This window comes from Gasterosteus aculeatus, chromosome 20, assembly GCF_964276395.1.
Source record: "Gasterosteus aculeatus chromosome 20, fGasAcu3.hap1.1, whole genome shotgun sequence".
Taxonomy (NCBI): domain Eukaryota; kingdom Metazoa; phylum Chordata; class Actinopteri; order Perciformes; family Gasterosteidae; genus Gasterosteus; species Gasterosteus aculeatus.
Window position 1 is genome coordinate 19,203,370 of NC_135707.1, and position 27,055 is coordinate 19,230,424.

Genomic DNA, 27,055 nt, shown 5'->3' on the forward strand with positions numbered 1-27,055 from the left:
TTGCAGATTGATTTGAAGTATTGCAGAATTTCCCCCCGCACCCTCATCTCTCCAAGCCAAGGTCAGTGACCCCTCTTGAAAATAACCAGAGTGAGTTATGGGCTGCTCTCAAGTCCCCTCTTTTATCCTACTACAAAAGACCCTCTACAGTGTCTTCAAATGAACATTATAAATCATACAAGCACTCGGCGCTTAACAACAACACCTAAGTGGCCGACTGCGGTGGGGGGAGCATAATACCACCTGGGTGTCAAGTGAGTTAAATGACAGGCATTTCAATAACTAAAAAAATAATAAGTTATTTTAACCTAGAGGAGCCAAGCAAGGGAAAAAATGACTGTAAGAAATCATAAAAAAATGGCACATTTTTAGTAGTAGATTTCTAGTAGTTTTTTTTCCAATTAATTTGTTTGACTGCAAAGGACCCATATCATTGGCTTGGGTAATGTAACCAGAGCTGCCGCTGTAGCGATTGTCTTGGTGACTAAATGGGACTTAAAATCCAGTTCTGAGAAAAAATGACTTTGAGTGACTAAAAGGGCTTTCCAAAATGTTACCCTTCACAAGTGATGGTATTTTCCTTCCTTGCACTGTTAAAGTATCACAGGTACTTTCAACCATCTTTTATTAACTCACACATATACTACTTGAATACCGTCAGGTATTATATCAACTTGTACCTGTACTGTGCTTGTTTCTTTATGTATTCGACTTTATTGTTCACTTTCCCGCTGTGATTCTGCTGGTGCAATTTGACTGCCGAACCCAGGGTTAACCCTAACCCTAACGACATCCATTCTCTAACCTCTGTCTTTAACAGCCTGGCTCTGGGTACCAGTCAGGACTGTATCTGTGGCCACGGCCCAGCTTTGTGCTTCCCCAGGGTCGAAGGTGTTCCATGTGAGCATTTCTCAATCATCGGTCCAGAACGGCCCAAACTCTTCACAGAGAGAAACTCTCTCTCACCTCTCACACACAGCCCTCCCCTTCCTCCCATCTGGAGCACCCCTGACCCAAAACATGCACGCGCACACTCTCTCTCCCTCTCTCTCTCTGGAGAGGGCTTCATTACACAGGGATTACTAAAAGAAATGTTTTAATCAAGTTGTGCAGACAGCTGCAGACCGCGAGGCGAGAAAATGCAATGACGTGGTTCATCAGGCGTTAAAGGGAAACACATCAAGAGGCCTGCGTATCTGTGTGTGTGTGTGTGTCCGGATAATGCGTGTGTCTGCGTGTAGCTTCCTGCCTCTGTCCAAAATGTCCAGCTGTGGAGGGGAAGCGGTTCCTTATAAGGACACGCAAGAGATAGGAGACTTCTTTCCAGAGACTTCATTTTGCCCCTTTTTTAAATATAAACTTTTGTACACCCTATTGCCGTAGCAACAAATGTAGCGGACAACAGAAAGTCTTTTGATGCTGTCTTCTATTTTGATGAGTATCAATCTCAAAGCCTTTTACCGTCACACAGATGTTTGTTGAAAAAAGGAAAAAAGCCTGGTTAAATAAAACTATGGGGTTTTATTAGGAGGGGGATCGCAGTAACAGCAGCTTTCCAAGCGCCTCGTTACACCGACTGCAGATCCTTTCTCGCATCTGGGAAGAGGCGCAGCATCGCTGAGGTCTGGCTGGGGAGGAGAGGACAGTGGAATGCACCCCACAGTAGATGATAATCCACTTGGAGCTGATAATCCATCTGCCCTTCCCTACTTCCACTGTTGTCCCTCTCTCGGTCAAGTGGAAAACATCTACAGCTGCTCCGACACTCACCATCTTGTCCCCGGACTATACACACATCTCATGGTATAGTTCAAATTCAATGGTGTTCTTGGATTGCACCATGGATGCTCTTTAAGAACCTTACAGCCCTTGATACAGACTTTAGCGATGAAAAAGAACCGGTGTTGATTTAAGCTACCAAACGTCACTTGTAGTTATGAGGGCGAGCACACAGCTTCTGCAGCGCAGGGGCTTCTCTGCGGCACTGAGGATCTGTCTGCTGACGAGAGCGCCCGTTACGACGGAGACGTTAGTCAAGCCTGATGTTCCCTGATGCCATTTCCTTAATACCAAGGCTCCTCAATATGTCCATTGATCTCTGTCAGCCATGAAAGCAAATAAAACTGTCTGACACCACATGTAGACTGCAAAGCTTGCCAAAACACTTTATAGGCAGTGCCACAGGGAATATGATGTTTTTACCCCTGCAGCTCACGATCAGTGAAGGGTGGAACAATATTACATCATGTGCCAGCCAAGAGCTTTGGATACACACCTGTTACTACATAAAGCCTGCTTGTTGCAGTGTGCCTAACTTTGCTCTCTTTCTGAAAACACTCCTCTGCTTCTTCACCATCGGGGAAGGTTCCCCGATTAATGCATTGCCCTGTTTTCAGCTGATTGAGCTGCTCTTACTGCCTCTGAACCACAACTCAGAGCTGAGCATGACTGCGACAACCACACGCTGGCTTTAAAGGTCATTTAATGACCCGCCCCATTAAAGCTTGCAGTAACCGTAAGCCTGCCTATACACTGTTCAGTATTCACAAGATATGTGTCTTAAGTCTAACTGTATAACTGTAAACTAAAACTCCGGGATTGACTTTTCCACTCAGCATCCACTCCCAAATCAGTTTTTCATCACCTAAGATGATTATCCGGATTCAGCTTGTTAACAACGTTGCCTGCCAAAATGGCCGGTGGACAAATGAAACAGGCATGCTCCATGTTCTCACTGGCACGTACATCTGCTGAATTTGACCTGGACGCTCACGGCTCCCCGCTGCAGGACACAGAATGCATTTGTCCTCCTGCGCCTGGCTGTGCTGGGAGACACAGACCAGGAGCAGCTTGCTATGAGTAACCATGAACAGGAGTAATGAGGCATTACAATCACACCAGGAGCCTCGTGCCTCAGATGCCTCAAGCAGCCTTCATAAATCACAACAGAAGCTAATCTAAAGTCTAGACACAGTAATAGACTTCTAAACTTCACGTACGTCCTACAGGTAGTGCTAAAACCCAAAGTAGCCATCGACAATGTAATAATTAGATATCAAGGGAGAACCAAGGTTATTTTCCATTTGGAAACCTCAGTGAGAAAACCTGGCTTTCCATGGCCATATAGCTTGCACCTGTAGCGCCACATGCTTGGAGAAATTAGCTCGTTCAGAAATGGCTGAGCGAGGAACTTCTGCTAAAAACGCCACATAAAAGCTGGCACAGGGCTGAGTTATGACCTGCGAGATGACAAGCCCCCCTGGAATGTTGTTGGTGGGTCGGTGGGCCCCGGCCGCAGCCTCCACGCGCTGTCGTAGTCGGGTGGCCCTTATGTGGTGTGAGGTTAGGTTTTTGGGGAGATCGATGCAGGTGGCACTTTTAACTACACTACACCCCCCCCCCCGTTTTATTTTTGTTGCAGGCAGCGATTTTATCTGGGGTAACAGGTTTAACAGGCGGACCAATTGAGAGTCTGTGAAGTTGGCGGCCACATACATTGCCTTTCATTAGGGGGAAGTACAGCCTGATGCCTCTCAGCTGCACTTTAACTCACTGGGAGTGAAAGTTAATTTCTGAGGTTTTAGGCCCTCTGCTAACCAGAAGACCAGCTAGTACATGGCAGTGTACCGACAAGGAAGATCGACGTCAACACTACTAGTCTCTGTTTACCATACTATCTCCCTCGGAATGGGGAAGATTTTATAAAAGCCCCCTTTAGGATGTAGTGATCAGAGTTACTGATGCAGTTTGAAGAGAACCTTCTGCGTCTCAGTATGTACCTCCACACCCTGACCAGAGATCTTGTGACAGTGATCAAGTGGGCCCCAGCTTACTATTTAACAACAGCCAACACTCACTTTCAGTTATATATTAGCCACGGTGATGCCTGGGCACAATGTCACAAGGCGTCAGGCAAGGGAATCACCCTTAATAGTGTCCATCCATCCATCCATTTTCAACCACTTATCCGGGGTCGGGTCGCGGGGGCAACAGCTCCAGCAGGGGACCCCAAACTTACCGTTACCGGGCCACATCTACCAGCTCTGACTGGGGGATCCCAAGGCGTTCCCAGGCCAGTGCAGAGATATAATCTCTCCACCTAGTCCTGGGTCTTCCCCGGGGCCTCTTTCCCAGCTGGCCGTGACTGGAACACCTCCCTAGGGAGGCGCCCCAAACCACCTCAACTGGCTCCTTTCGAAGCAAAGAAGCAGCGGCTCTACTCCTCGCGAATGGCTGAGCTTCTCACCCTATCCCTAAAGGAGACGCCAGCCACTCTCCTGAGGAAACCCATTTCGGCCGCTTGTACCCGTGACCTAGTTCTTTCGGTCATGACCCATCCTTCATGACCTGTCAGGGATGCGGGAAAGTTAGGACTCAAATGCAGACTTCTTAGAAAACAAAAGACTTTAATAGTCAAAAAGGCAAAACGCGAAAGGCCAACGGGCAAAAACACACAGCCTTCCGGCTCGGCTCTCTTTACGTCACAACGGTGTGGTAAAGCAAGTGCAATACCGCCCCCGCTGCTCCGATTCTCCGGCCAAACTCACACTCCATCTTCCCTTCACTCGTGAACAAGACCCCGAGGTACTTGAACTCCTTCTTGGGGTAAGGACACATTCCCTACCTGGAGTAGGCAATCCATCGGTTTCCTGCTGAGAACCATGGCCTCAGATTTAGAGGTGTTAATCCTCATCCCGACCGCTTGACACTCGACTGCGAAACGCTCCAGTGAGAGTTGGAGGTCACAGACGGAAGATGCCATCAGGACCACATCATCTGCAAAAAGCAGCGATGAGGTCCGCAGCCCCCCGAACTGTAGACCCTCCTCCCCCCGACTACGCCTCAATATCCTGTCCATGAAAACCACAAACAAGATTGGTGACAAGGCGCAGCCCTGGCGAAGGCCAAGCCCCACCGTAAACGCCTTCGACTTACTGCCGAGCACCCGAACACAGCTCTCGCTTTGGGCGTACAAGGATTGGATGGCCCCAAGCAAGGACCCCCTCACCCCGTACTCCCGCAGCACCTGCCACAGTTTCTCTCGACTATGGAGTCCCCGACTGGAGCCCCATGCAGGATTCCATTCAGGGTCTCCAAAAAGGCCGAATACTCTGAGCTGCTGTTTGGTGCATATGCACAGACATCAGTCAGAGTTTTCCCCCCCACCACCCGAAGGCGTAGGGAGGCGACCCTTTTGTCCACCGGGGTAAACTCCAATGTAGCAGCACTCAGCCGGGGACTTATGAGTATCCCCACACCCGCCTGGCACCTCACACCATGGGCCACTCCGGAGTAGAATAGAGTCCACCCCCTATCCAGGAGTGTGGTTCCAGAGCCGAGGCTGTGCGTAGAGGTAAGCCCCACCAGATCCAACTGATAACGCTCCACCTCCCGCACAAGCTCCGGCTCCTTCCCCCCCAGAGAGGTTACGTTCCACGTCCCCAGAGCCAGCATCTGCCGCCCAGGTCTGTTCCGTCTAGACCCCCCACTGTCACTGCTACCTTTGTAGCAGCGCACCCGTCCCCATCGGTTTCCTCCACAGGTGGTGAGCCCATGGGGAGTAGAGTCTTGGGCTGCCGCGTCACTCCTTCGGGCTGTGCCCGGCTGGGCTCCGCGGTAAACCCGGCCACCAGAGGCTCGCTGTCGGGCCCTCCATCTGGGCCTGGCTCCAAATGGGGGCCCCGGGCTTCCTCCGGGCCGGGTAACTCCTTCCCGCTTCCGTTTTTTCATAGGGTCTTTTTGAATCATTCTTAGTCTGGCCCCTCGCCTGAGACCACTTTGCCAAGGGTAACCCTACCAGGAGCACAAGGCTCCCGACAACACAGCCCTCAGGGTCATAGGGACACACAAACCTCTCCACCACGATAAGGTGACGGTTCCCAGAGAGGCTTATTAGAGTCAGAACAACCAAATTACACAGTTTAGTTTGTTTTAAAGTTCAACCTCTGAAGTTTATCTCCACATGGACATGACATGCTGACAAGGTTGAAATATCACAGCGGAGCAAACCCATTCAACAGCGTTTTAGGGGATGTTTGCATAGAACTGCTCTTACATTGAAATCTATTATCCACTTTATGTTGATGAAGAAGAAGAATACATTGTTGTTGGTTGATTCATTATATTTTGGTTTGGCTAGTCCCGTCTTGGATATTTAATTTCTTCATAAAAATGGGAACTGGGGAACCAGAAGTCAAAATCTGTCATTCCTCTGGAGCAATTAACCATCCGTAAACAGACATTTTGCTTAAAAACACAGGAAGCAAATGCATCTCAGTTCACCAGGAACTATCCAAGGTCTCACACACATACCCAAACGGAGAGTAAAAGCTGAGGCTGGCAGAGGAAAGAAGTCAAGGCGGTGTACTTTCCTCGCTGTAAGTCCCTTTCGCTGCCCACTATGAGAAGCCAGAGCTTCTGCGGTGAAACTGAAAGAAACCTGAGCTGCAGCGAGCGGCGTGGGCCAACTCATCAGGAGACATGCCGGGTCTCCAGACGCCCAGAGCCCCTTCAAATCTCCCATGATCACCTGGCAGTCACATACACTTGCTTGAACATGACCTTCCGGCAAGGACAACGACAAACATGTTAGTGTAGCATTGTGTTTGTGCATGAGAGAGGGGTTGGGGGGGTTGGGCTGGGGGAAGAGAGGGATGCAAAATGTGTGCATGACATCACTTTCCCACTCCAAGCTACCTTTCTCTGCTGTCAGTCATCCCCTACTTTAAATACAGAGGAAGGCAAATCCACAGCTACCTTTTACATTGGTAATGGAAAAAGCTGATGATTATGCATTTGTGTGCATAACAAAACTACTGGAGACAGAAAGCACTTTTTCTCTGCTGCTTTCTCCTGCACCTTCACTACGGTCCCATGCTTCCCACATTTCTTAATTTTTCCTTTAAAAAAGCAGTTGGAGCCCTGCTGAGTGTCTGCCCTGAGAACAGAACATGTTGGAAAGGGGTGTTGTGGAGTTGTTTCAGCGCAGAGGAGCCGTCCCAAAACAAACATCCATGCAGGGAAATTAAATGCTACCACCTGGTGGAGTCCATCCTTTGGCTCCAACGGCGAATCCCATGAATCCCATGGCCGAGACGCACAGAGAATAAAGTCAGCGGCAACTAAATCAGACAGTCGGATTCACTGGCCATCCATTTTCACGTCACATACATCCAAAGACCATCCAGCAACAGTGTGTCAGCTAATCTCTAGCAATAGGAAAACAAATTGGTTGATTACTATTCACTTAATAAGATCGCTGGTTGTCACTCGGCACCCTCTACTTTTCCTCGTCTTCTAACCAACCTTTCCGTCAAACAGGCTCATCATCATTCTTTCAGAGGCAAACTGTCAGGTTGTGCTCTTTGGATTTTGACTGCTGCAACACACAGGTCAGTGAGCGAGACAGGCCATACCTCCCACTTAGACAGAAGAGGGTCAAATATGAGTCACTGGCAGGTTCGGAGCTCATCACTGTGCACAAATCTCCTAGTATCATTATGGTCTACAGCAGAGAGACTGACACTGAAACAAACAGGCACCCGAAGCACTTTGAAGCTGTCAAAGTGTCGGAAACATCAAGCTAAACCTGTTTTGAGGATGAAGAAAAAGAGATGAAGTGGAAATAATCCTGTTAAGGGTATAAGAATTCTTGACGTGTTCACCTATTCTTAGGTATGATCACAATGCCAGATAGCACAACAGATAACCTACTCAAAGCATAAGAAGACAAGGACTCCTGCTGGATACCGGACATACTGGATTCATCAAAGAGGTTGCTTGCAACAAAGAATAACACAGTGCTTTCTTAAAGTGTCGAGGAGACTGTGAGGGGTTGTCAGTGTTATTTCTAAGGGCTGGTCCAGGCGGAGAGAAAAGCCACGGGGGGGCTCTCAGGAGATGAGAAACATCTAGTGATTGTCAGAAAGAAAAATAACACCCGTTTGACATCTGAATCCACTATTTAAAAGCAGGCAGGGCTGAAACAGACGGGGAGCTAGAGATCAAACAAGCAGCTAGCCGTCTCTCATTGGGAGCAGTGAGCACGGGGAATCAGATTCTATACACGCGCACACACCAACGAGTGAGGGCCTAGTGGTTCACTGTGTGGCCAGCTAACCGCTGTAGAGTAGATACAATGTTTGCCTGGGGAGGAAGTCAGAAGTCAAAACCATCTGCAGGTCTCTGACATGTTTAAATCCAAACTAATGGGGGGAAATGGATTCCCAAGCTAGTGCTCTCACAGGTTTTCTGCTTTAACAGGCACTTTGACTGGAAGGTGTGAGGGAGAGGGCACAGGGTGTGAGTGTGTGCTTGCATCAAAAACTGGAAACCTTCATTTCATTCATTTGTTGCTCTACCAACCAGACGTGCGAGAGTTGATCTGAATAGACAGCAGGACACAAACTACTAATTTGTTTTTACAAAGCCGTACTTAAATGATGAACTGACCCCAACAGGGCCTTTAGATACATACACATAATGTATGTATCAAAAGGCTCTTTTGTTTTAGCATTGAAACGTGTCTCTTTCACTTTCACTGTGGCTGATATGTATATCAACTAAAGTGAAAGGAGAGACATGTTTCAAGGCTAAGTTCTTTAAGACATTTTCAATTAAAAAAAGGTAAGGTCAGAGGCGACAGACAAACATCGATAGTGTAACCCTACAGTGAGCTCATTGTTTCTCTAAAGTGTTTCTCCCCTCTTCTTGTCCATTCATCTGTTTCTCTGCTCTCCACTCACTCTCTGCTTACAGTATCTGTGCAGCTTGTCTACTTTTGCATTTTCTCCGACTCTCTCTGTATTTTGATAACTTCAACATTCAAAGAATAAGGGGCGTACTCCTCTTCTTCCCCTTCTTGTCTTTCTGTCAACTCTTACCCTCTCTCGGGGGACATCCCCGATGAGTCATCCCCAGTCTGGTAGGAGGACAGGGATATGGCAATATGTTTTTTCATCTCCTTAGACAGCTTTGTATTATTTTCCTCTCCTTGTATTTCAAACCATGTGAGAAATAGTTGCAGTTGTTACCAGATGATGTGTTTTTCTGTTTTCCCCACCGACCGCTGCAGAACGGGCTCATCCATCACTTTAAATAGCCTCTGATGCACTGCCCTCAAAAAGCTGCAGTCCTCTTTATGAAGTACAAGACACGGCCTGACACCACACACACACACACACACACACACACACACACACACACACACACACACACACACACACACACACACTGTATACAGAGAAGTCGAGCATGAATATAAACACCATCATGGACCAACACACACAGGAGGTTCACACCATTTCCCAAAAAGGAATCGGTTCGGTATGGGCCTTTTTGCATTTCCTGTTCACTCGTCCTCTTGAATGGGTTTTCGGGGAATTGCGGTCTAACTGAGAGACTTTGTTTTGTCCTACCATATTAAAATAAGCCAGTAAATATCCCTGTGGTTGCTAACAAGTGGCTAAATTACACTACAAAACGGCACCAATTTGACTAGTCAGTCTATATCTGTGGTGGTTGGTACGTGCAGTCATGTGACCGTGGTGTCAGTTGTTTACTGTACTTGGCTAAGTATCTTTAGCCATTGCAGGATGACGGATACCTTGCATGTACAGTGGAGGAAGTACAAACTGATACATGATTGGGCTTCACTTCATTGGACACCACTTCAATCCCTGTCATTTAAAAAAAAGGCAAAAGTGAAATGTCAAAGCCTCTAAACTATTTGAGGTAGCTGTGTTAGGATAGCAAAACTATTAAAAAAAAGTGTTGTTTACAATATAACTTTAAATTCCACTGCCGTTACTGAGAGGATAGCTCATTTAATTGATGTTGACATGGGGAAGTCTTTCTGCCTTTGTGCTCAAATTTCCATCTATATTACAACTGCTTACCAGTATGAAGGCATCTGGATGAGCTTCCCGTAGAGTGCAGTGCTGAAGGAAGGGATGATGGGGATGAGAGGCAGGAAAGCTCCTGTATTGTCCTGGCATGTCAAGCCGGCCTGGAACCCAAACACCTGGAAAAAGAGGGACGGACAGAAAAGGGGGGTTTCACATATGGAGGTGGGGGGGGGGGGGGGGGGGGGGGACACATGACACACATGACTCAACGTCTCCTCATACAGCTGCCTCCATGGAAATAACAAAACGAACAACAAAAAGAAGGCCGCATCATCTTATCATCCTTGTTGACTGAACAAACAGTTTCAGCATGAAGTCAATGTGGAAGAGTCTTAAAACCTGCTTTCTCTCTACTGACCTGCATGGGCAACTTCTCTGGTGGCAACAAGAAGCCAGATTGAACAGATTGAAAGTCTTAAATAAAACATGAGTTTATGGTCTCAATCTCTAGTTTTATGTTGTTTTCAATACAGCATGATATTCATTTATTAGATTGTGGTCCCTTTAGAGTTAAATAGAGAATACAGCAGGGTAGGCTTTAGGGCGGGGCTACCTTGTTTTACAGGATGTCGCTGTCATTAGAGCGGTGTATGTATGTATATGTTCTCTGTGTTACATATACGTTCATAGCTTTTTGAGATGACATCACTTATGACATGACACAAAGATGACATGTCATAAGTAACGAATAGCCTGCAAGGTGACTCAAGTAGGATTCACATTGTCCTGAACACGCTGTACACAGAGGTTTACAGACAAATGGCAGACTGAACTCAGTTTTTCTGTACGTGTACCCACATACTGTAACACAGTGGTTCCCAAACTGGGAACCCAAACTCCTGTCATCAGTGTATGAATGATGGTCAGAAGACTAGGAAAGTGCGGGCGACGTGACCAGCACCACCACCACTACGGCACAAAAAAATACTTACTGATAGCAGACAGTATGAAGCCCACTAAAGAGAGAAAACCCACAGCCCCAATCATGTGAGCATAATAGCGTGAACATGATCTGATCAGAATACAATACTGCTTTTAAATTTGGGGAAATATATAGATTGCACTGAAATTAAGATTCATGGGTATTTCACTTTGTATTTTCAGTAAACAAGAAAAATTAAAAATAAATTGACGTGGTAAGGTAATATGTACTATTTTATAGTATATAATTTATTATGCATGCAATTAATTCAAAACAAAGAAGGTACGACCCATTTGGGGGGCTTCAATGTTCTTATGCCATCAAAGGATGGCTCGACAGAAAAGGTTTGGGAACCACTGCTGTGATGAGTTAAAGCAGCAATAGATTAAGCAACAGTCTTGCATGGCCTCAGTTGACAGCCCAGTCACAACACCCCTTCACACAGACCAGATCATTCGGCTCCACACCAGTCCAGATCACGCCAAGCTTCCAGCGTCACGTCGGGTAACACTGACCTATTTTTCAAGTGGAGAGTGCTTTGTCGTTTAACGACAATGTGGCTCATGATCGTATTTTTATTATATGAGCTACTGGTAGCCCCATTGCCAGACGCATAATGTACTGCAACCTCAATGTTTACATACTGTTAACAGTGAGCTTGGTGGATGAAGCCCAGCTGAATATTTGAGGTAGTGGATGATGGCTGGGCCCAGTTGTCCCTCATGCAGCTGCTGTATACGGTCATGGCAGGATTCACTCTATTCCAAGAGAAGGTCTTCTAAACCGCTGTGCTGAGCACATGGCCCAGAGCAGACAGACACAACCTTGAACTAAACTAAAATGATGATTCATTTAGAAACGGACAACTGGCCCGGGGATGGAATATTACACAACAGAGTAGTATCAAAGTTGCAAGCTTGGGTATATATATACACAGACCAACTCCCTGCAGCTCTCTGGACACCAGGTTATTCAAATAGCCTAGGCTTCAATACTGATCGGTATCGGTATTTACTTCTGTTTCCTTTTTGGAGAGCCAGGGTGACTTTCAGTCCTTGTCTATGGACCACGGTGCGACAAAGTGAGACAATGGCTAACCGCCACACAGCACAGACACCTAAACTTTGTCAGCCAGTGTCAATAAAACACAGATTAAGATAAGCCACGGTTTATACCTGTTCCAAATCACTTCCTGCACCGGGTGAATTGCTGCCTGAGTGACCTCCACCCCGGCATGATCCCACTGCCAAAATCCAGAGGCAGAATTAGAATCTCGGTGGATGCTGATTGGCCGATGGTTCAGAACATCCTTGGCCACAGGCCAGTTGACTGTTAACCCTTCAGTGACCCTGTGATAAGGACTACCAGCATGATGTCCGGCAAACATCCTGCCTTCGGAAAAAACAGACCAGGCCAGACTGGGCCACCCCAGATCCCCCCAGATCTCTGACCCGGGATTCCTAAAAGTGGATGAGCTGGATCTGCTAAAGCCACCGTAGTGCCATATTACTACACCTTCAAGTAAACTATGTAGTTACATTTGTAGTTGATTTATGATGATTTGTTAAGCAAAGTAGGAGTTAATAACCTTTAATTCAGACGCTAAAGTGACTTTAATGTCCCCTTTATCTCAATGACATACTAGTCAGGTAGTTTGTATATTAAGAATTCATGCTTCATAGCTATGTATACAACATATTGAGACACATTAAGAGGAAAATCAATGATGTGAATGACTCACAGCTGATTTGTATCTGATCTGTCATTGTACAGTCTAATTGTAGAACACATTTTGCATACTAAAATGCATCTAATGATGCTAGAGTGATGTAATAGTAGATCTCTGACAAACTAAATAATGTTTTCTTAGGCTCTATTTGATGTTGATGGTAAATTTAACTGTAATTTACGATGAATTTGATCTTTTCGGCTTTGAAAACCACTCAATAAAAGCAGAAAAGAGGGAATGTCAACGGTGCACAATACAAGAATGTAGCATCCCATCAAGTGGAAAGCATGAAGTAGACCAGAGCTGGACTGGTGCTCATCAGGAAGCCCAGCGCTGAAATCTTTATGACCAGGAGAGAGGGTCATCCAGGTCATCAGTCTCTGGGGTTCAGCCTGTGACCATGCAGACTAATTACCATGTGAATTGAGTCTCAACTCAAAAGAATATGACGAGAAACTTATGAAATAAAACAGAAAAGGAGGAGTAAATGTAGGTTTTGCCTCGAGTCTACTATAACTTTTGTACTGTCCGTGATCAAATATATAATAGACGATAATGGAAGAAAACATACAGAGTTTGTTAATGTAATAGAACTTTGACCTGAGTCACCTTTTTGGTTGATTTGTTGTTTGTCTGTACAGACAGAACAGCTGTGATATACAGTTTCTAATAGAGCTCACCTTGAGGTAGAGGTGTGCGTAGCAATGATGGAGCAGGTTGTCAGAGGGCTGGCTCAGACCGCTGACGGTGCTGACCAGCTCTGGAGCGTACATGGGTACCGAGTGCTCAACATTCACCCTTTCCACTTGGAACTGCACAGCAGGTAGAGGGCGCACTGGCTGAAAGGCTGGGCTGTTGACTGGCCCCGGTGCAGTCTGGGAGATGGAGGATTTGAAAGGGAAAGGGATTAAATGGGAGAATGCATAACGCAGGCCGACTCTCTCTGGTGAGTTATTAAACTTAAACTAAATCTAGAATTGATACTATGGGACTTTTATAATGATGGGTATAAGGGGCTGGATTTGATGATTTACTTTTTTTTTACTCTAGACCTACTTCATAATCAGGAAATAGGAGTTTGCTTGGAAGAAGTTTGGTGTGTGTGTGCCCCACCTTGCATCCCATGATGATCGGCATCAGTGTGTGTAGAAGGTTGAACTCAGCCATGGAGACGGTGACTGAGACTTTAAGCACAGTGAGGCACGTCAGCCTGGTCGGGATGAACTCCTCTAAGCTTGATATCTCCTCTTGAGTAGCTGCACTGTGGCTCTCCTCAACCACTTCTACAGAGACAATCACATAATAGGGAGCAACACGTTAGCATTGGAACACATCGCCGAGGTGAAGTAATGAGCGAGGATGGAGTTTAAGATTAAACGATTCATATCAACATATCATATGGTTTACACAAGGGAATCTAACCAGTATGTAACCAGTATGCAACCTCAGGTGCAGGAACGATCGACATGGGGGGGTAATAGTCGTGCGCTCTGTGTTCGCTGGTCGGCGAAACTGCCGTGCACGGTAAAAGGAGATGCCCACGGACCGGTACCGGTCCGCGGCCCGGTGGTTGGGGACCACTGATTTAGAGCACACTACATTTCTATGAGTGGGCGCCTCTCTTTTACGCCCGCAGCCTTAAAACAATAAAAAGTTATTTTCCAACCAAAAACCACCACCTTAGTACACTAAATAAAATCAACATGCGCTTAAAAAGAAGCGGCATCACTGTGCAATATCCATTACAGCGATTGTTTCATACGTTCCTTGTTTTTCAACTCATAAAACCACTTGTTCAATCAAAGACCAAAAACATCCAGAAAGGAAGAAAATGAAGGGAACCACCGAGTCAAAAAGGAGAAGAGAAGAGCCAGGTCAGAGCTTCCCAAAGGACGGCGTGCCCGAGGAACTGAACCGCTTAACCGGGTCCAGGGCCCAAGCTGGACCAAACCCTGAGCGCTTTGTTAGCAAACAGCCTTGGCCTCCGTCCCAGGACACGGGCTTGTTCTTTTCAGTAAAGGTTCTGTTGGGCTACATTCCCAGCTCCAAGGTGGGCTCAGAACCTGATCTCAGAGCTGCTTTTGCTCCTTGGCCTAAAGCCACAGGTCCGCATCAGGTTCATCTGGGGCTGCCATGTCCAATCCAAGCACATGACAGGGCTCGACAATATTCACAATCAACATCCAAATGACTAAAGACAAGCAGCTCACGTGGTATACAGAGGCATAATTACACACACCAAAACACTCACAGTACAATGCACAAAGAAAAGGCAGAAATACGATACACACAAAAACCTCTTATTACTGCACTTCTACAAATTTTGTTGAGCAATAACTTAGAAATAAATTAAAGTTGGAAACTCGCTCTAAATAGTGCTATGTTTTATAAGATACACAAACACCAGCCAAATTGGTCTCTATTTACAGCGGGTTTTGGGGGAGGAGCGTATGAGGAGGAGCACAGAAGAGGACACGATGAGTAGAAAGATAGTCATGTCTTTGACCTCCTGACCTCTACTTCTCGCACACAGACACACCCGCGCTTCATAACTCTTCACTAACTGTACATGGTTCTGTTCTGTGAACGGCTGGTCCATCCAAGCATGTTAGTCATCTGTGTTTCCAACCGCTGAAATGTTCTTTATTTCATTCAATGATTTTCAGACGGCGGTGAGAGCTAGCCGTCCCATCCTGATTGAAAAAGGTTGCTTTGGTTTATACTTCCTTCTTTATCTACTCTCAATTTCTCTCACAACATCCCAGGGATGAGCTCATCAATAGCACTGCTGGGACATCCACCAACACAAAAGGTGTTTGGCTTAGCCTCCCTCGTGTGGTCCAAAGGGTCACTGTTTTCATGCATAGCTGTGTGTTGAAAGAAGGGTTGTGGGAGGAAATAACAATGTGATGAGGATATTGTAAAGTGCAAGCTGCTGGGGGTTTTCTGCTCATCACAGTAGAACAACGCCGACAGGAAGGCGAGAGAGGAAAGGGAACAATCAGCCGTTAGCTGCTGAGCAAACCGACCTGGCTGTGGTCCGCAGTAGGGCTCATACTCGTGGTCCATGGCACAGGTGACCATCTTGAGGATGCGGTGGACAGCACTGCTGTTTAGCTTGACGTCCAGAGGTCCCACCACCAGCCTCTTGATGGAAGTCTCTTGGACAGCGGACACCACCTCTTCCGTACTTAAGACAGAGAAGTCCTGAGAGCCTGCGCACAGAAACACGCATGCGTGCATTCATTACATACATATGTGCGGAAACAAACATGAGGATGTTACACACTTTTCAAGGTCAGCAGACATGCCACATACTCTATTTAACCTACAGAGTTGTATGCTTTTGACAAATAGCTATAGAAGCAACCTGTTTCCCTGTATCCCAGTTATTTATTTTAATTGTGTACTGCACAACTTCAGTATAGAATCTTCTCGTGTGTTTGGGCAAAAGCCAACAGAGATGCAGCAGCAGAGAGCAGCTCACGTAGACCCCATGGAATAATGAATTTTCCAAATGTCTTCCGTGATACAGCTTTCCCTTCATTCATCTCAGGACCCTGTTCCAGAGGTGCACTTCCCAGTAATAAAAGAGGCAGAAATTAAAAAATAAAAGAAGGGGGTGGGTGAATGGCAGCGAGAGAGGGTGAGGACGATGGGTCAAAAATATTTATTCCCATTACATTCTGTCACTACAACAGAGATTATTGCAGCTCAGAAAGCCAGAGTTTTTAGCTGAAAGGGTTGGGGGATGGAGTGAAACTAACTTAATTCTGGGGGTTTATAAAAGGCCATGCCACTTCCCTTTCCCTTCTTCAGTAAGAGTTGACTGCAATGGATTAGGCCTAATGTCAACCATATGGCCGCAGTTAGAACGGTCAGTGAAATGACGAGGAGGCAGAAATTAGCCGGGATTTAGAAGATTTAAAGTGTCTCCATTTCCTCAAGATTAAAACAAAAAAAGGTTTTAATCTGCAGCGGGGCTCTAATGTGAAGTCAATGGTGAGTGTGACCTGGGTCGGTTAGTGTTTCGGTTGACTCAGAGTTTATGTTAGTCCCATGGCGATGGAAAGTAATTTGTTTGGTTGACACTGGATATGGTCCGCGTCCGAGAAGAAGAGAAACTCTGACAGAAGAGAAGCATTCCAATTGACAAGGGTAACTACGGCCGTCCCGCAGGAAAAGAGACTGACACTTATCCTGCTGTCAGAAATTACTTTGACAGGTCAGGATGACAGTATCAATGTTTTTTTTAATTTAGATGATTATCTGTGGCTGTCATACAGGAGGAAAAAATAGCCTAGTCCAAAAGGGAGAACAAAGGACGGCAAGTGAACCAACACAGGTGACACTAGACTGCAACAGTTACACATCAAATGACCTGTTCAACGCGGTTCAACCGGTTCACCGGGATTTTGGGGGTGTTAATTAGAAGGGAAAATGTGCAGTATATAAGAGTTAGTCATTGCTCTAAGTGGTCATTTCCAACATTATGTTTGCCAGTTACACAAGTCGTAAAGCTTACTTTAACTATCGCTTTAGCCATATATGCAGACACGGTAGGGGGTTTGTCCGACTGAATCGGAAAAGTGCTGAGAATGTTAGATTTCCTTATTTATCTGTATTTTTGTTTTGTGTGCTGGAGGACTTGGGAATGTTAGTCAGGTGTCATAGAGCTTCCTTGCAGCATTTAAATAAAATGCTTGAAAATCACACTTATCCGTGGAGACGTTTGTTGCATATAGTATTTCGAATAAGATGTGGTGCCACTTTATCTCTTAATAGGAACTTGAGATCTTTCAGACTTGAACAAACATTTTTCACTGCCGCGGCTGAAGAATGAGAAATCCATCCCGTCTTTGAGCGTCTGCCAAGGGGAGTGACACCTAACTAGCCAAAAGAGCCTATTCACTTTCTCAAGAGCTTACAGGTAAAGAGACAGGGGGTGAACAATGTTTCAACAAGCAGCGGAGAGAAAGAAACCCAAATATGTGTCAATGCAGACTAAACACTTCTGACAGTTGCCCTCCAGGTAAGTTTGGGGTGAGATTGAGGACAGGGGGGGTCAAGCACCAGGTGGCTCAAACGAGAGAAGGTCTTTCTGCAGGTCTTCAGGGGGTTTGTTCGACACAGAGGGAAGGAGAGGAGAGGAAAAGAGGAGACGGCGAGTGAAAAGGAGATAAAAGACAGAAGAGAAGAGGCGAAGAAAAAAATGGAAGAAAAGAAGAGAAGGAAAGGATACACTATTTGGAGGAAGAAATAGAGAGCACGGCAGAGATGGAGAACTTGACATAAAGACAAACAGGGAAAAGGTGGCACAGTGAGGAAGAATGGCTTAAGAAGGTACCTTTGGCACTGCTGTTCTCCATTGTGTAGAGATAATCCATGTAGAATGCACCAAAGCGCTGCATGCCTGCTATCTCCGTATAGGTCTCCTGTCAAACAAAAGTAGAGTTAGGTAAACATGGCAGGAGGGGAGCAAACAAGCTGATAGCATTTAACTGGGGTCATGGTGGATACGGCAAAGGGGGACAAATCAGAGATAAAGAAGGAGGCATTGATGTTATTTTTTTTCAACAATAACATTAATATCTAAAATAAATGGAGGAGGAACTGAATCCAGGAACCAACCAACCAAGAACCAACCAACTCTGTAGTTGCTTTTTCTTCAATTTAAATTGTGACTTTATTACATATCACGTCCGGTCTGTGTTGAGCAATAAGCAATTTACAAGTGGAAGCAAAAGTGTTCTCATTGGATTGGTGCCACTAGAAATATGTACCTTATCTTCTATAAGATAGGACTTTTTGGTGAGTGTCTGTTCTACCTTCTGATAGTTTCAACATGACGAAATATTGTGAAACGGCTTTGGAAGTTTTTAACAAAAGAGCCTTTAAAAACAGTAGTGTATTGGAAAGTTGGGGGAAATAAAAATACAAAACCTGAAGATTGTTAAAGCACTTTGTAGCTACCAGCTTAGCTCACAATGAATCCAACATTAGGATTACCATTACAGCGCTAAAACATTTGGAGTTTCTGCATGACTTTGGACTATCAAATAAAAAGCTACATATTGAAACGTTTGATCTACCTGAGGGCATTGTTCAACCATAACCCGTCACCATGTGTTAGTCTGCAGGTTAAGAGCTGTTGACCCTGTCCTATAGACAATATTAGAAAGGTATACTTCTACTGCACATCAAACCACCACAAACAGAGAATGAGTGAACAAGCGAGAAACAGAATGAGGGAGGCCCCTCCCGCGCACACATTTTAACACCCCCATCCCAGACTCACTCACTAGCTCCCCAAACAGAGATTTCAATAGGACCTTATCAGTCAGGCGGGTTAATGAGTAATATTTATTAGGAGACCTCTAATGGCTCTGGCGTGCTTTTGGATCAAAGCCATTGGCTGGTTTCAAAACCGCTAATGAATTAACATGAAAACCCTTTGACTCTTTAAGACTTTCAAGTGTGGGTAGACGGATGGATGGGTGTCCAAACAATTGCTTCACTTGAGGGTCATGAACATTTCTGCAGCAGAGTCAACACTACAGCTGGGATGGCTGATGGAGGGAGCTGGTGGTTATCAGGAATAATGGCCTTAACACTACTGGTGAGATAGCGGGGAACATTCCTCCACCGCAGCCAGCAGCGGGGTGACTGACAAGAGATAATAGGAGTGACGGTTGTTTCAATCACAGTGATTTATTGCAAAGAGGAACTACTGAGAGTTAAACACTTAATTCCCACTGGATTTGATAACAGCTGTAATTCCAGTGTTTTCAGTGGAAGCTTGAAGAGGGACGGGATGTAACCACCTTAGATTAGTGTTTATCTACCCAGTTGTCAATAATTGCGTCAGCCAAGTTAGCATTCCCACACTATGTGTTAGGAAACGTGCTTGAAAGTGACGAGTGTAAGTGAACCCTTTTTATTTCTGAAGATAAAGAAGCAGATGCATGAATAAAGAGGCTTCAACATCTTTTTGACCTTGTGAATAGTGGTATCCAGGATGAACTCAGCACGGACTCCGTTGTTCTCTGGACTGCGGTAGTCGAAGAGAGAGTTGGTAAGGTAGGTCATTCCTTTGCGGTCTAGGCTGTCCCCACAGCTGAAGAACACTGCGTCCTGGGCAGATAAAAGAGGGGAGAGGAGAGAAAAATGAGAGAAAGAGGGGTGGGGAGGATAAGGTAACGATGTGCCAGCGTGGACAGATTACTTTACTGGTGTTAATTAGCAATTATGTTTGCACAAAATAAAGGTAATATGTAGTTATTTTGAGAAAATAACTATAAGAAGAATATTTTATAGTTAGAACTATAAAAAGAATATAAAACAATATTTTATAGGTTTACATATCATCATGCAATTATTATAAACAATACCTTAGAAAAACTACCATTACTTACCATTAGTAAAAAACGTAACTTTTAATTTCGGCTTTTATTTGAGGCGCCCGGCGTTCACACGGCCGGCATTGCTGGTTTCCTCTTTGTACATAAATTAATCACATTACATTTTGCTTTTATTGTGATTTATTGAAATACATTGATTTCCAAAAGCTTTGCACTGCACATAAGCTGCTGGTGTGTTTGAAGCGGCCACAGCGGTGTGTCTGGCAAACACTGAACATTAGGGTGAATCACAGAGAGCCAGCTGAGTCTCCTCCATTAACACTACACACCACATCTCTGCCTCCCTCTAAAAGCTCTCGGGAGCAATAGAGGCAGCGCGGAGACAGTTTTGGTGAAACATCTCTGTTTCTAGGCTTTTAAATGATCTTTCTTAAGTGATTCCTCTCAAGTTTTCCCCTTTTTCTTTTCATTTTCCTCGAGTTTTTTTTGTCTTTACCTCTTCGCGTCGGTTCATTTTTTCTTCAAAATCCCGTACTCCCATGATGCCTTTCAGGCAGAGGGCCCGACAACCCACAAAGCCAATCTGACAATCGAAGAAGGGCTCCCCCATCATCAGTACCTGGAACAAAAAGCAAAGGAAGAAACTTTATGCAGTTTTATACTCCACATTTATCCACCTGGACACAAAGAGCTATTGGAAAACTGGATCTCTGGAACTCTGGAGGCCTTTTCCTCCATTGAGGAGAAATAAGGGATACAACAACTTGCACAGGAGAAAATAACATCCGCAAAAATGAATATTAATATAGCAGATGATTAATAATTTTTATCAAAGTAAGTAAAAACTAAACAGAAGGTGACATGAATCAGAATCCTTACTCCAAAGAAAACCCCCAGGATGTAAAAAACTCAAATGTGTCAACAGAGGCCCAGCAGCACCAGAACTGTGTAATAATTCACATAAATAAATTAAACATTTTTTGCCTCAGAGCAAAACACAACATTTGAAAAGAATGAGTTTGTAACTCCATTCATTGTGAATGTTTAAGGCAGAGAGGGCTGGCGGTGCTGCTGAGGTTGTGGATGATGAAAAAGAGCAGCGGGTCAGACGGCTTCAGCCTGGTGTTTGAGCAGCCCCTCTAACCAGGAAAGGTTTTCCTGCCCCTCCCTCACCGAGCCGCTGCTTCACCCAGCAGACAACCCAATAAAACTTTACGTTTCACCACACATTCATTACAAGGCCTATTTTTCCCTGTTTTACTAGCCACCCCTTTGCCTTTCACCGCTCTCACTTTTGGTCCCAGTTCAGACTGCTCTCTCCCTCTTCCAGCAAAAGCATAAATTACACAAAATGGAATTGGAAATCTCTCAGAATTTCTCACATCTGGTAGAGAGCTTACGAGCAGAAAAGTCCTTTCCTGCTCCAACCAGGTAATCAGAGAAAAAGGGTTTTAAAATATTTTTAACACCGAGGGGGAAAGCGCAGAGATGATCATAGTTGGGCCCGACTCAGACACGGATTCCTCTGACACAGATTAGTGACCTGGAGAACTTTTATAAAACTACTTGGCAGGGGAGTTCAGAGGAACCTAACAATAATAATAATGGATGGTCTGAAGGGCAGGCGGGGATTTGCATTTGTCTTAACAACGACAGGTAGCAAGATGGCAGAGGGCACATTACCACCAGAATATCTAATGGTTGGCTCTGATGTTTTTATGGAATAATAATATACCACCTCATAGTATTCGTTAGGTTCAAAGATCTTTCTGGTGATAGATTTTGATTAAAAGGTGATTAAAAGAAAGCCGTCATTGGTTGAAGTAGACAATTTATCAATAACAAATTGCACTTTGAATAAATCAGTAAAAAAAGAGTTCTGTAGGTGACAGAATTACACTGCAGCGTTTGCCAGTACCTCGATAGTGATTCCCTCCTGCTCCAGGCACAGAACCTCTCTGGACTTGACCTTCTGAGGACTGTAGTAGCTGCTCTCCGACTGGGTCTCCGTCAACTGAGACCAAAGAGAGGGGGACAGATACCATCAAGTATTCCTCAGACAGATGGACATTATTTTGCTCTGTGAATTGATCACAGTAGCACAGAAAACCAAAAAGACCTAAAGACTCATTTGTGGAAAAAAAAGAAGTGAAATGCTTCAACAAGGTGTCACGAAACATCAAAGGTTGTACACATTGAAAACTGAATATTTCCAATGGTTACATTTTTGTTGATATCAAGGCTGTGTCACTTCCCAGAAGCAGACATTTAGAAACGTATAAAACAAATCAAAACCGTAGTATAATTGCAGTACTCAAATGGAAGTTGGTTGAGTAAAAGAGGCACCTCGTCAAAGAAATGTTGAGCTTTGTTTGACAGAATAAGTACCAGTTTTGGATATAGTACGGATCTCAGAGAAATTCAGCACTAAAACTAGAACTTAGTATGTCTCATTGTGTGCGTGCGTGCGTGTGTACTTGCAATCCACTGCAGAAACAGATACGTGATCTGAAAAATAAACAAAAGCTACGCAAGTCTTTGGATGTGAGGGGCGCGGAGGCCCCTGAAAATAATGCTTAAAACCAGAAACAATAACATCCAAACAAGGGCGGATGACATCTTTCTTAGATCAGAGGCTTGATGCCAGCCTTGGGACGTTTGAACCGTTTTCTTTTTCCAAGTCTGGACGCAGGCCAGAGGCATTCATCAAACCACATGACAGTCGCTTCTCTGGTACTCCCGGGGAGGCCCGCTTGCTCTTTATTGGGGATGACAATCAGAACATGACTAAAGCACTCGGGTTGAACTGATAATGTGCAGTGATTGGAAGAAGAACATTCACTCAGTGTGTATAGAGGATGTGGAGATAGAGAGAGGCTTGCCAAAGGGAGACGGCTACAGAGCTGCGATGCTCCCGAGGCCAACCTAAAGAAATGAGGTTGCACAGTCTGTCCAACTTTTAGCACAGGAAGCAGGTGCAGTGCAAGGAGCAGCTGGACCTTATTACACCCCCCCCCCCCCTCCACCCCCCGGTGGACCGGACTCTCTCCCACTGGCTCCCTTCCCCTGGTTGGACTGACGGTTTAATCCCGTGCGGAGACCGCTCCACCCCTCCAGATCCTTGCGAGTGATGCAAACGTTTTGCTGTCTCTGAGGACACTGGCGCTTTGTAGCACCGACACTGAAGAGTTGCTGATCAGACACACACAGACATGGACACCGTTTGTCCCATTAGCACAAAGCAGACGCAGAAGCGGTGGAGCAGCAAAACCAATGCTGAGCATGTCCCTGCTAGCTCTCCTTCATGACGCCCTGGCCTCGGTCAATGGCTTGGGGGGTCCAACACAAATCAAATGTTATGAGGTTGGATTGGACTTTCGGGGGGTGTGGGCTTTATCTTTAACTCCATTTCTCAGAAATGTAACAGGGTAGAAAAGTTGGGAGCAGACTCTGGGAACGCTCGCCGTTGCTGTTGTTGAAATAAACAGAAATAGCAAAACAAAGGGAACAGCGTGACGTCTGCCGTGCTGTGAGAGTTTGGCAGGTGTGCAGAGCGTGAAAGATCGGAATAAATAGTAAGCACTCAACTATGCATTTTTTGTGTTAAAGCCATTCAATGATCCTGCCAGTTTCTCTGATCAAACAGATCTTTGGGAGTAATGGGTTAGCAATCTAAAAATACCTCTCTGATTTCATGTCAATGTCAGATGCCGGTTTAGGCCGTGGCTGCTCAAAGACCTGAAATTCCCTCCAACTAAATACTTCCTTGTAGGAAAGAGACGAGAACGTTTCAGCTGTCTGCAATTACTCCAGACTAGAGGCAATTAATTGATTAAAAGAACTCAAACAATACAGGAACAATTTAAACGTTATTAGTAAAGAACCGTGGTCTGTTTGGCCTGAGACATGCCTCGCATACACACACACACACACACACACACACACACACACACACACACACACACACACACACACACACACACACACACACACACACACACACACACACACACACACACACACACACACACACACACACACACACAGTAATGTGATCCGAAGTGCCTGAACCTGAGGGGAAACGCAGATGAATTCAAACTATTCTGAATGAGCAGGCAGGATTAAAGTTTGGGATCCATTTCTGAATACTCATCACACCACGTATGATGTCTAAAACATTAACGTGATCCGAGACGTCGGTTAGCGGTTACACTACCCGCCCCTTATACCACACACTCAGACAAAGAGGACTGTGACTTCCTGAAGATCAAGCCCTTCTTTGAGACTCTTACTGAAAATCACCACAGAATATAAGCCGCAGTGAGGGGGTGGGGAGAGGGAGTGGGTAATGGCGGCAAGGGAAAAAAACAACTTTAATTGTTAACACAACGATATCCTAAACCAGGAAATTCGACATCAACATCAAATATCTGTATATACAGAATTTACAAAAGAGTTTTCTGACTTGCGACGAAGGCCCCCTAGACAAACTGCTTCTGCGTTTGCTGTTGTACATTTAAAAACATATTTTTTCAGTGCATCTAAAATTAGTTAAAGTATTTCTTGACCCTAAATCAAATGTGATGCAATTTGGCAAATACAACATACAGGCCTGCATCGTAACACTTGACCTGGGAATGGAACCATTGTGAGTGAGAATGCATAAGCCGATTTACCTTGAAGGTAACAGAGGCTTTTGTGCAGTAGAAGCCAATAGAAACAATGGGGTCTCTGGGTGTGAGTTGCTGTGGGTTGGTTGGGATGCCTCCTGCCTCTCCCTGCTCATACAGGCCTTCCTCATATCCCTCCTCTTCGCCTACGATGGCTGGGATGAAGGACCAAGCCCAGGACACCCAACCCTGGTCTCCCTCTTCAAGACCCCCAGACTGCATGTAAAGGTCTTGGCTGGAGTACTGACTCGCACCCTGGTTCTCCAGATCCACATCCATCCCTGATGGGGAAAGAAGGCATAATTAGTTGAAATGTAAACTTTAAAGTTCGTCAGGGTTAGTTTCTGCACGTCTACTTTTGATTCTTCAGGTGAATATTCAGTCACTTTCAAACATACAAAGAGCTGGTCCAAACAAAGTGGACTTTATAATAAATCCATAGTTATCCAATACCTCAGTCTATTAAAAGAGGCAGGTTGTGAAAACAAACTGGCCAAACAGAGAGAAAGCTGTTTATAATGGAAGTGTTTGTGCCCAATGCAGCATGCTAAATTAATTTGTCCATGCCCTCGGGGTAGTTTAATACAAGCAAGATGTTTCAGCTGTCAACTGAGCACACAAAAACAGCAGAGACCAAGGCGGTTTCACTGTAGTGGTGCCAATGCTCCAGCGTGCAGGTGTGTGCCGCATGAAGGACAGAGAGGAAGCCCCCTTCTAGTGGAGGCCAGAGGGCGCCGTCTGTCAGCCAGCATCCTGACAGAGGGCCCGCTGGATCACTGTGGTCAGGGCTGAGCTGGACCCAGCAGCACAGGCTGCATCCACCAAGAATGCATTCAGCAGGAGCTGGGGAGGGGGGCGCACATGTTTTTTTTAGCAGGTGACAGACTGAAATGAGGCTACGAGCAAGGAGAGTAGCTACGAGCCATCGGCACACTCTGGGCTTGCAGAGTACAGGAGAATCCTATGAAGGATTGACTGACGTGTGTCGACGCCTCAGAGTAAGGAGCACAGGGGTCGACTGGAGCATCGGCTACTGTCAAAGAGGCTAAAGAGGCCAATGGCCTTTAATAAAAGGGTTGAGGAAGCCAAGCGGCCGGTCCTTGTGTCAGCAACAGAGAACTTTGGCTGGACCACCCTGTTGGCACTGTGGCGAAACCCATTCACTTCGGCAAGCTATTTTGTGGGGGGGGGTGTCACAGGTCCCCGAGCCAACAGGCACCGCCCTCCGAACGCGTCCCATCATGCCGGTTTCCACGCACTTCGGAAGAGAGAGGAAGCTGATGTCAATACGCAAGAATGTGTAATCCCGTTCCTCGCGGCCTCAAATCCTCAGTGAGAAAACAATAATTGTCCGTGAGGTCACACCTTAGGAATCCCAGAGGCTAAGGCGGTGAACATTATGACATATTTTAATTAAATCTTTCACTTTGTCCCAATCCCATGTTATGGATTTTTTATCTCCCTTCCTTCTCCCCCCAAAATCTCCCTGCTGGATTTTATCTCTGATTTCTCTTTTTTCCTTCTTTTTGTTTCCCGTCCATGGAAGCCTTTGAGGTGTCAGTTCAACAAGTTAAGCTCTTTCGCTTCACGTCACAGCCTGACGAGGCCTACGTTCAAATAGCGAGGCAATCAAAATAAAGGCACAATTACTAATCAAGCGATCAAAAAGGAGCGGCTTATGGAGACTTTGAAGTATTAATCCGAAAGAGGGGAGTGAAAAAATTCCCAGAGAGCGATGTGGGTTGGCCAAAATGTCTGCATTACGACATACAGGACCGTTGTGACAGCGATCACAGCCAGACTGGAATCTTTGTTGTGGACATGTCCACAAGCAGCGCTCACAAGCGGTGTGTAATGGGATGTGATCGGGGTCATGTTTGCCTAGCATGAGCCCAAGGCCTCCGGGCAACGGTGTACGCCTGAGCTAGCAAGTGGTGGCTAGGAGTGGGCGTGTAAGTGAGTGCGCAGCTGAGTGACATTGTGACCATGGGAGGGGAGGAGTGAGCGCAGGCAGTGCCCACACAGGCCAGTAGATGTCCCTCCATGTTTATAGAGGGATAGGTGGACTGCTTACCTGACCACTGAGCAAAGGCTACTCGCAGCTCATCAGATCCTTTCAGCCCTTCCTCACTGGCCTACGTGTTTTAATGTAAAGGATTGGAAGACATATGGAACATGTGTGTTGCATACGGTTTCAATTTAACACCACCAACATGACATTAACATGAGAATGTTTTAAAAAATCTGTTCAAGCAGTCGTATATAACAATACTCTGCGAGACAAAAAGCTGTCTCATCCACGCGCATCTATTGAATTCTACCTTCGACGTCTTCACACAGATTAAACGGGAGAGGTTGATTAAAAAGGGGCCCCATCACGTCACTGGGGCTGTATAAAGGGAGCCACATGAGGTTCATAAAGAGCAGATAGCCTGTGGCCTCAGGACGATACGTTTCTGAGGCACTCC

General features: G+C 45.6%; 1 protein-coding gene across 2 annotated transcripts in view; it reads right to left on the reverse strand.

Moving 5' to 3' along the window:
• Positions 1-27,055, reverse strand: part of vps13b (vacuolar protein sorting 13 homolog B) — a 284,391-nt gene that overhangs the window by 226,907 nt on the left and 30,429 nt on the right. For both annotated transcript variants that reach the window (XM_078095599.1, XM_078095600.1), the window contains exons 8-16: positions 24,594-24,868; positions 21,836-21,931; positions 20,414-20,536; positions 19,553-19,690; positions 17,904-17,991; positions 15,586-15,771; positions 13,670-13,839; positions 13,237-13,431; positions 9,897-10,021 (exon numbers count right to left, since the gene is read on the reverse strand). In XM_078095599.1, the coding sequence (XP_077951725.1) occupies positions 9,897-10,021; positions 13,237-13,431; positions 13,670-13,839; positions 15,586-15,771; positions 17,904-17,991; positions 19,553-19,690; positions 20,414-20,536; positions 21,836-21,931; positions 24,594-24,868 (1,396 nt within the window). The remainder of the gene's footprint in view (positions 1-9,896; positions 10,022-13,236; positions 13,432-13,669; positions 13,840-15,585; positions 15,772-17,903; positions 17,992-19,552; positions 19,691-20,413; positions 20,537-21,835; positions 21,932-24,593; positions 24,869-27,055) is intronic.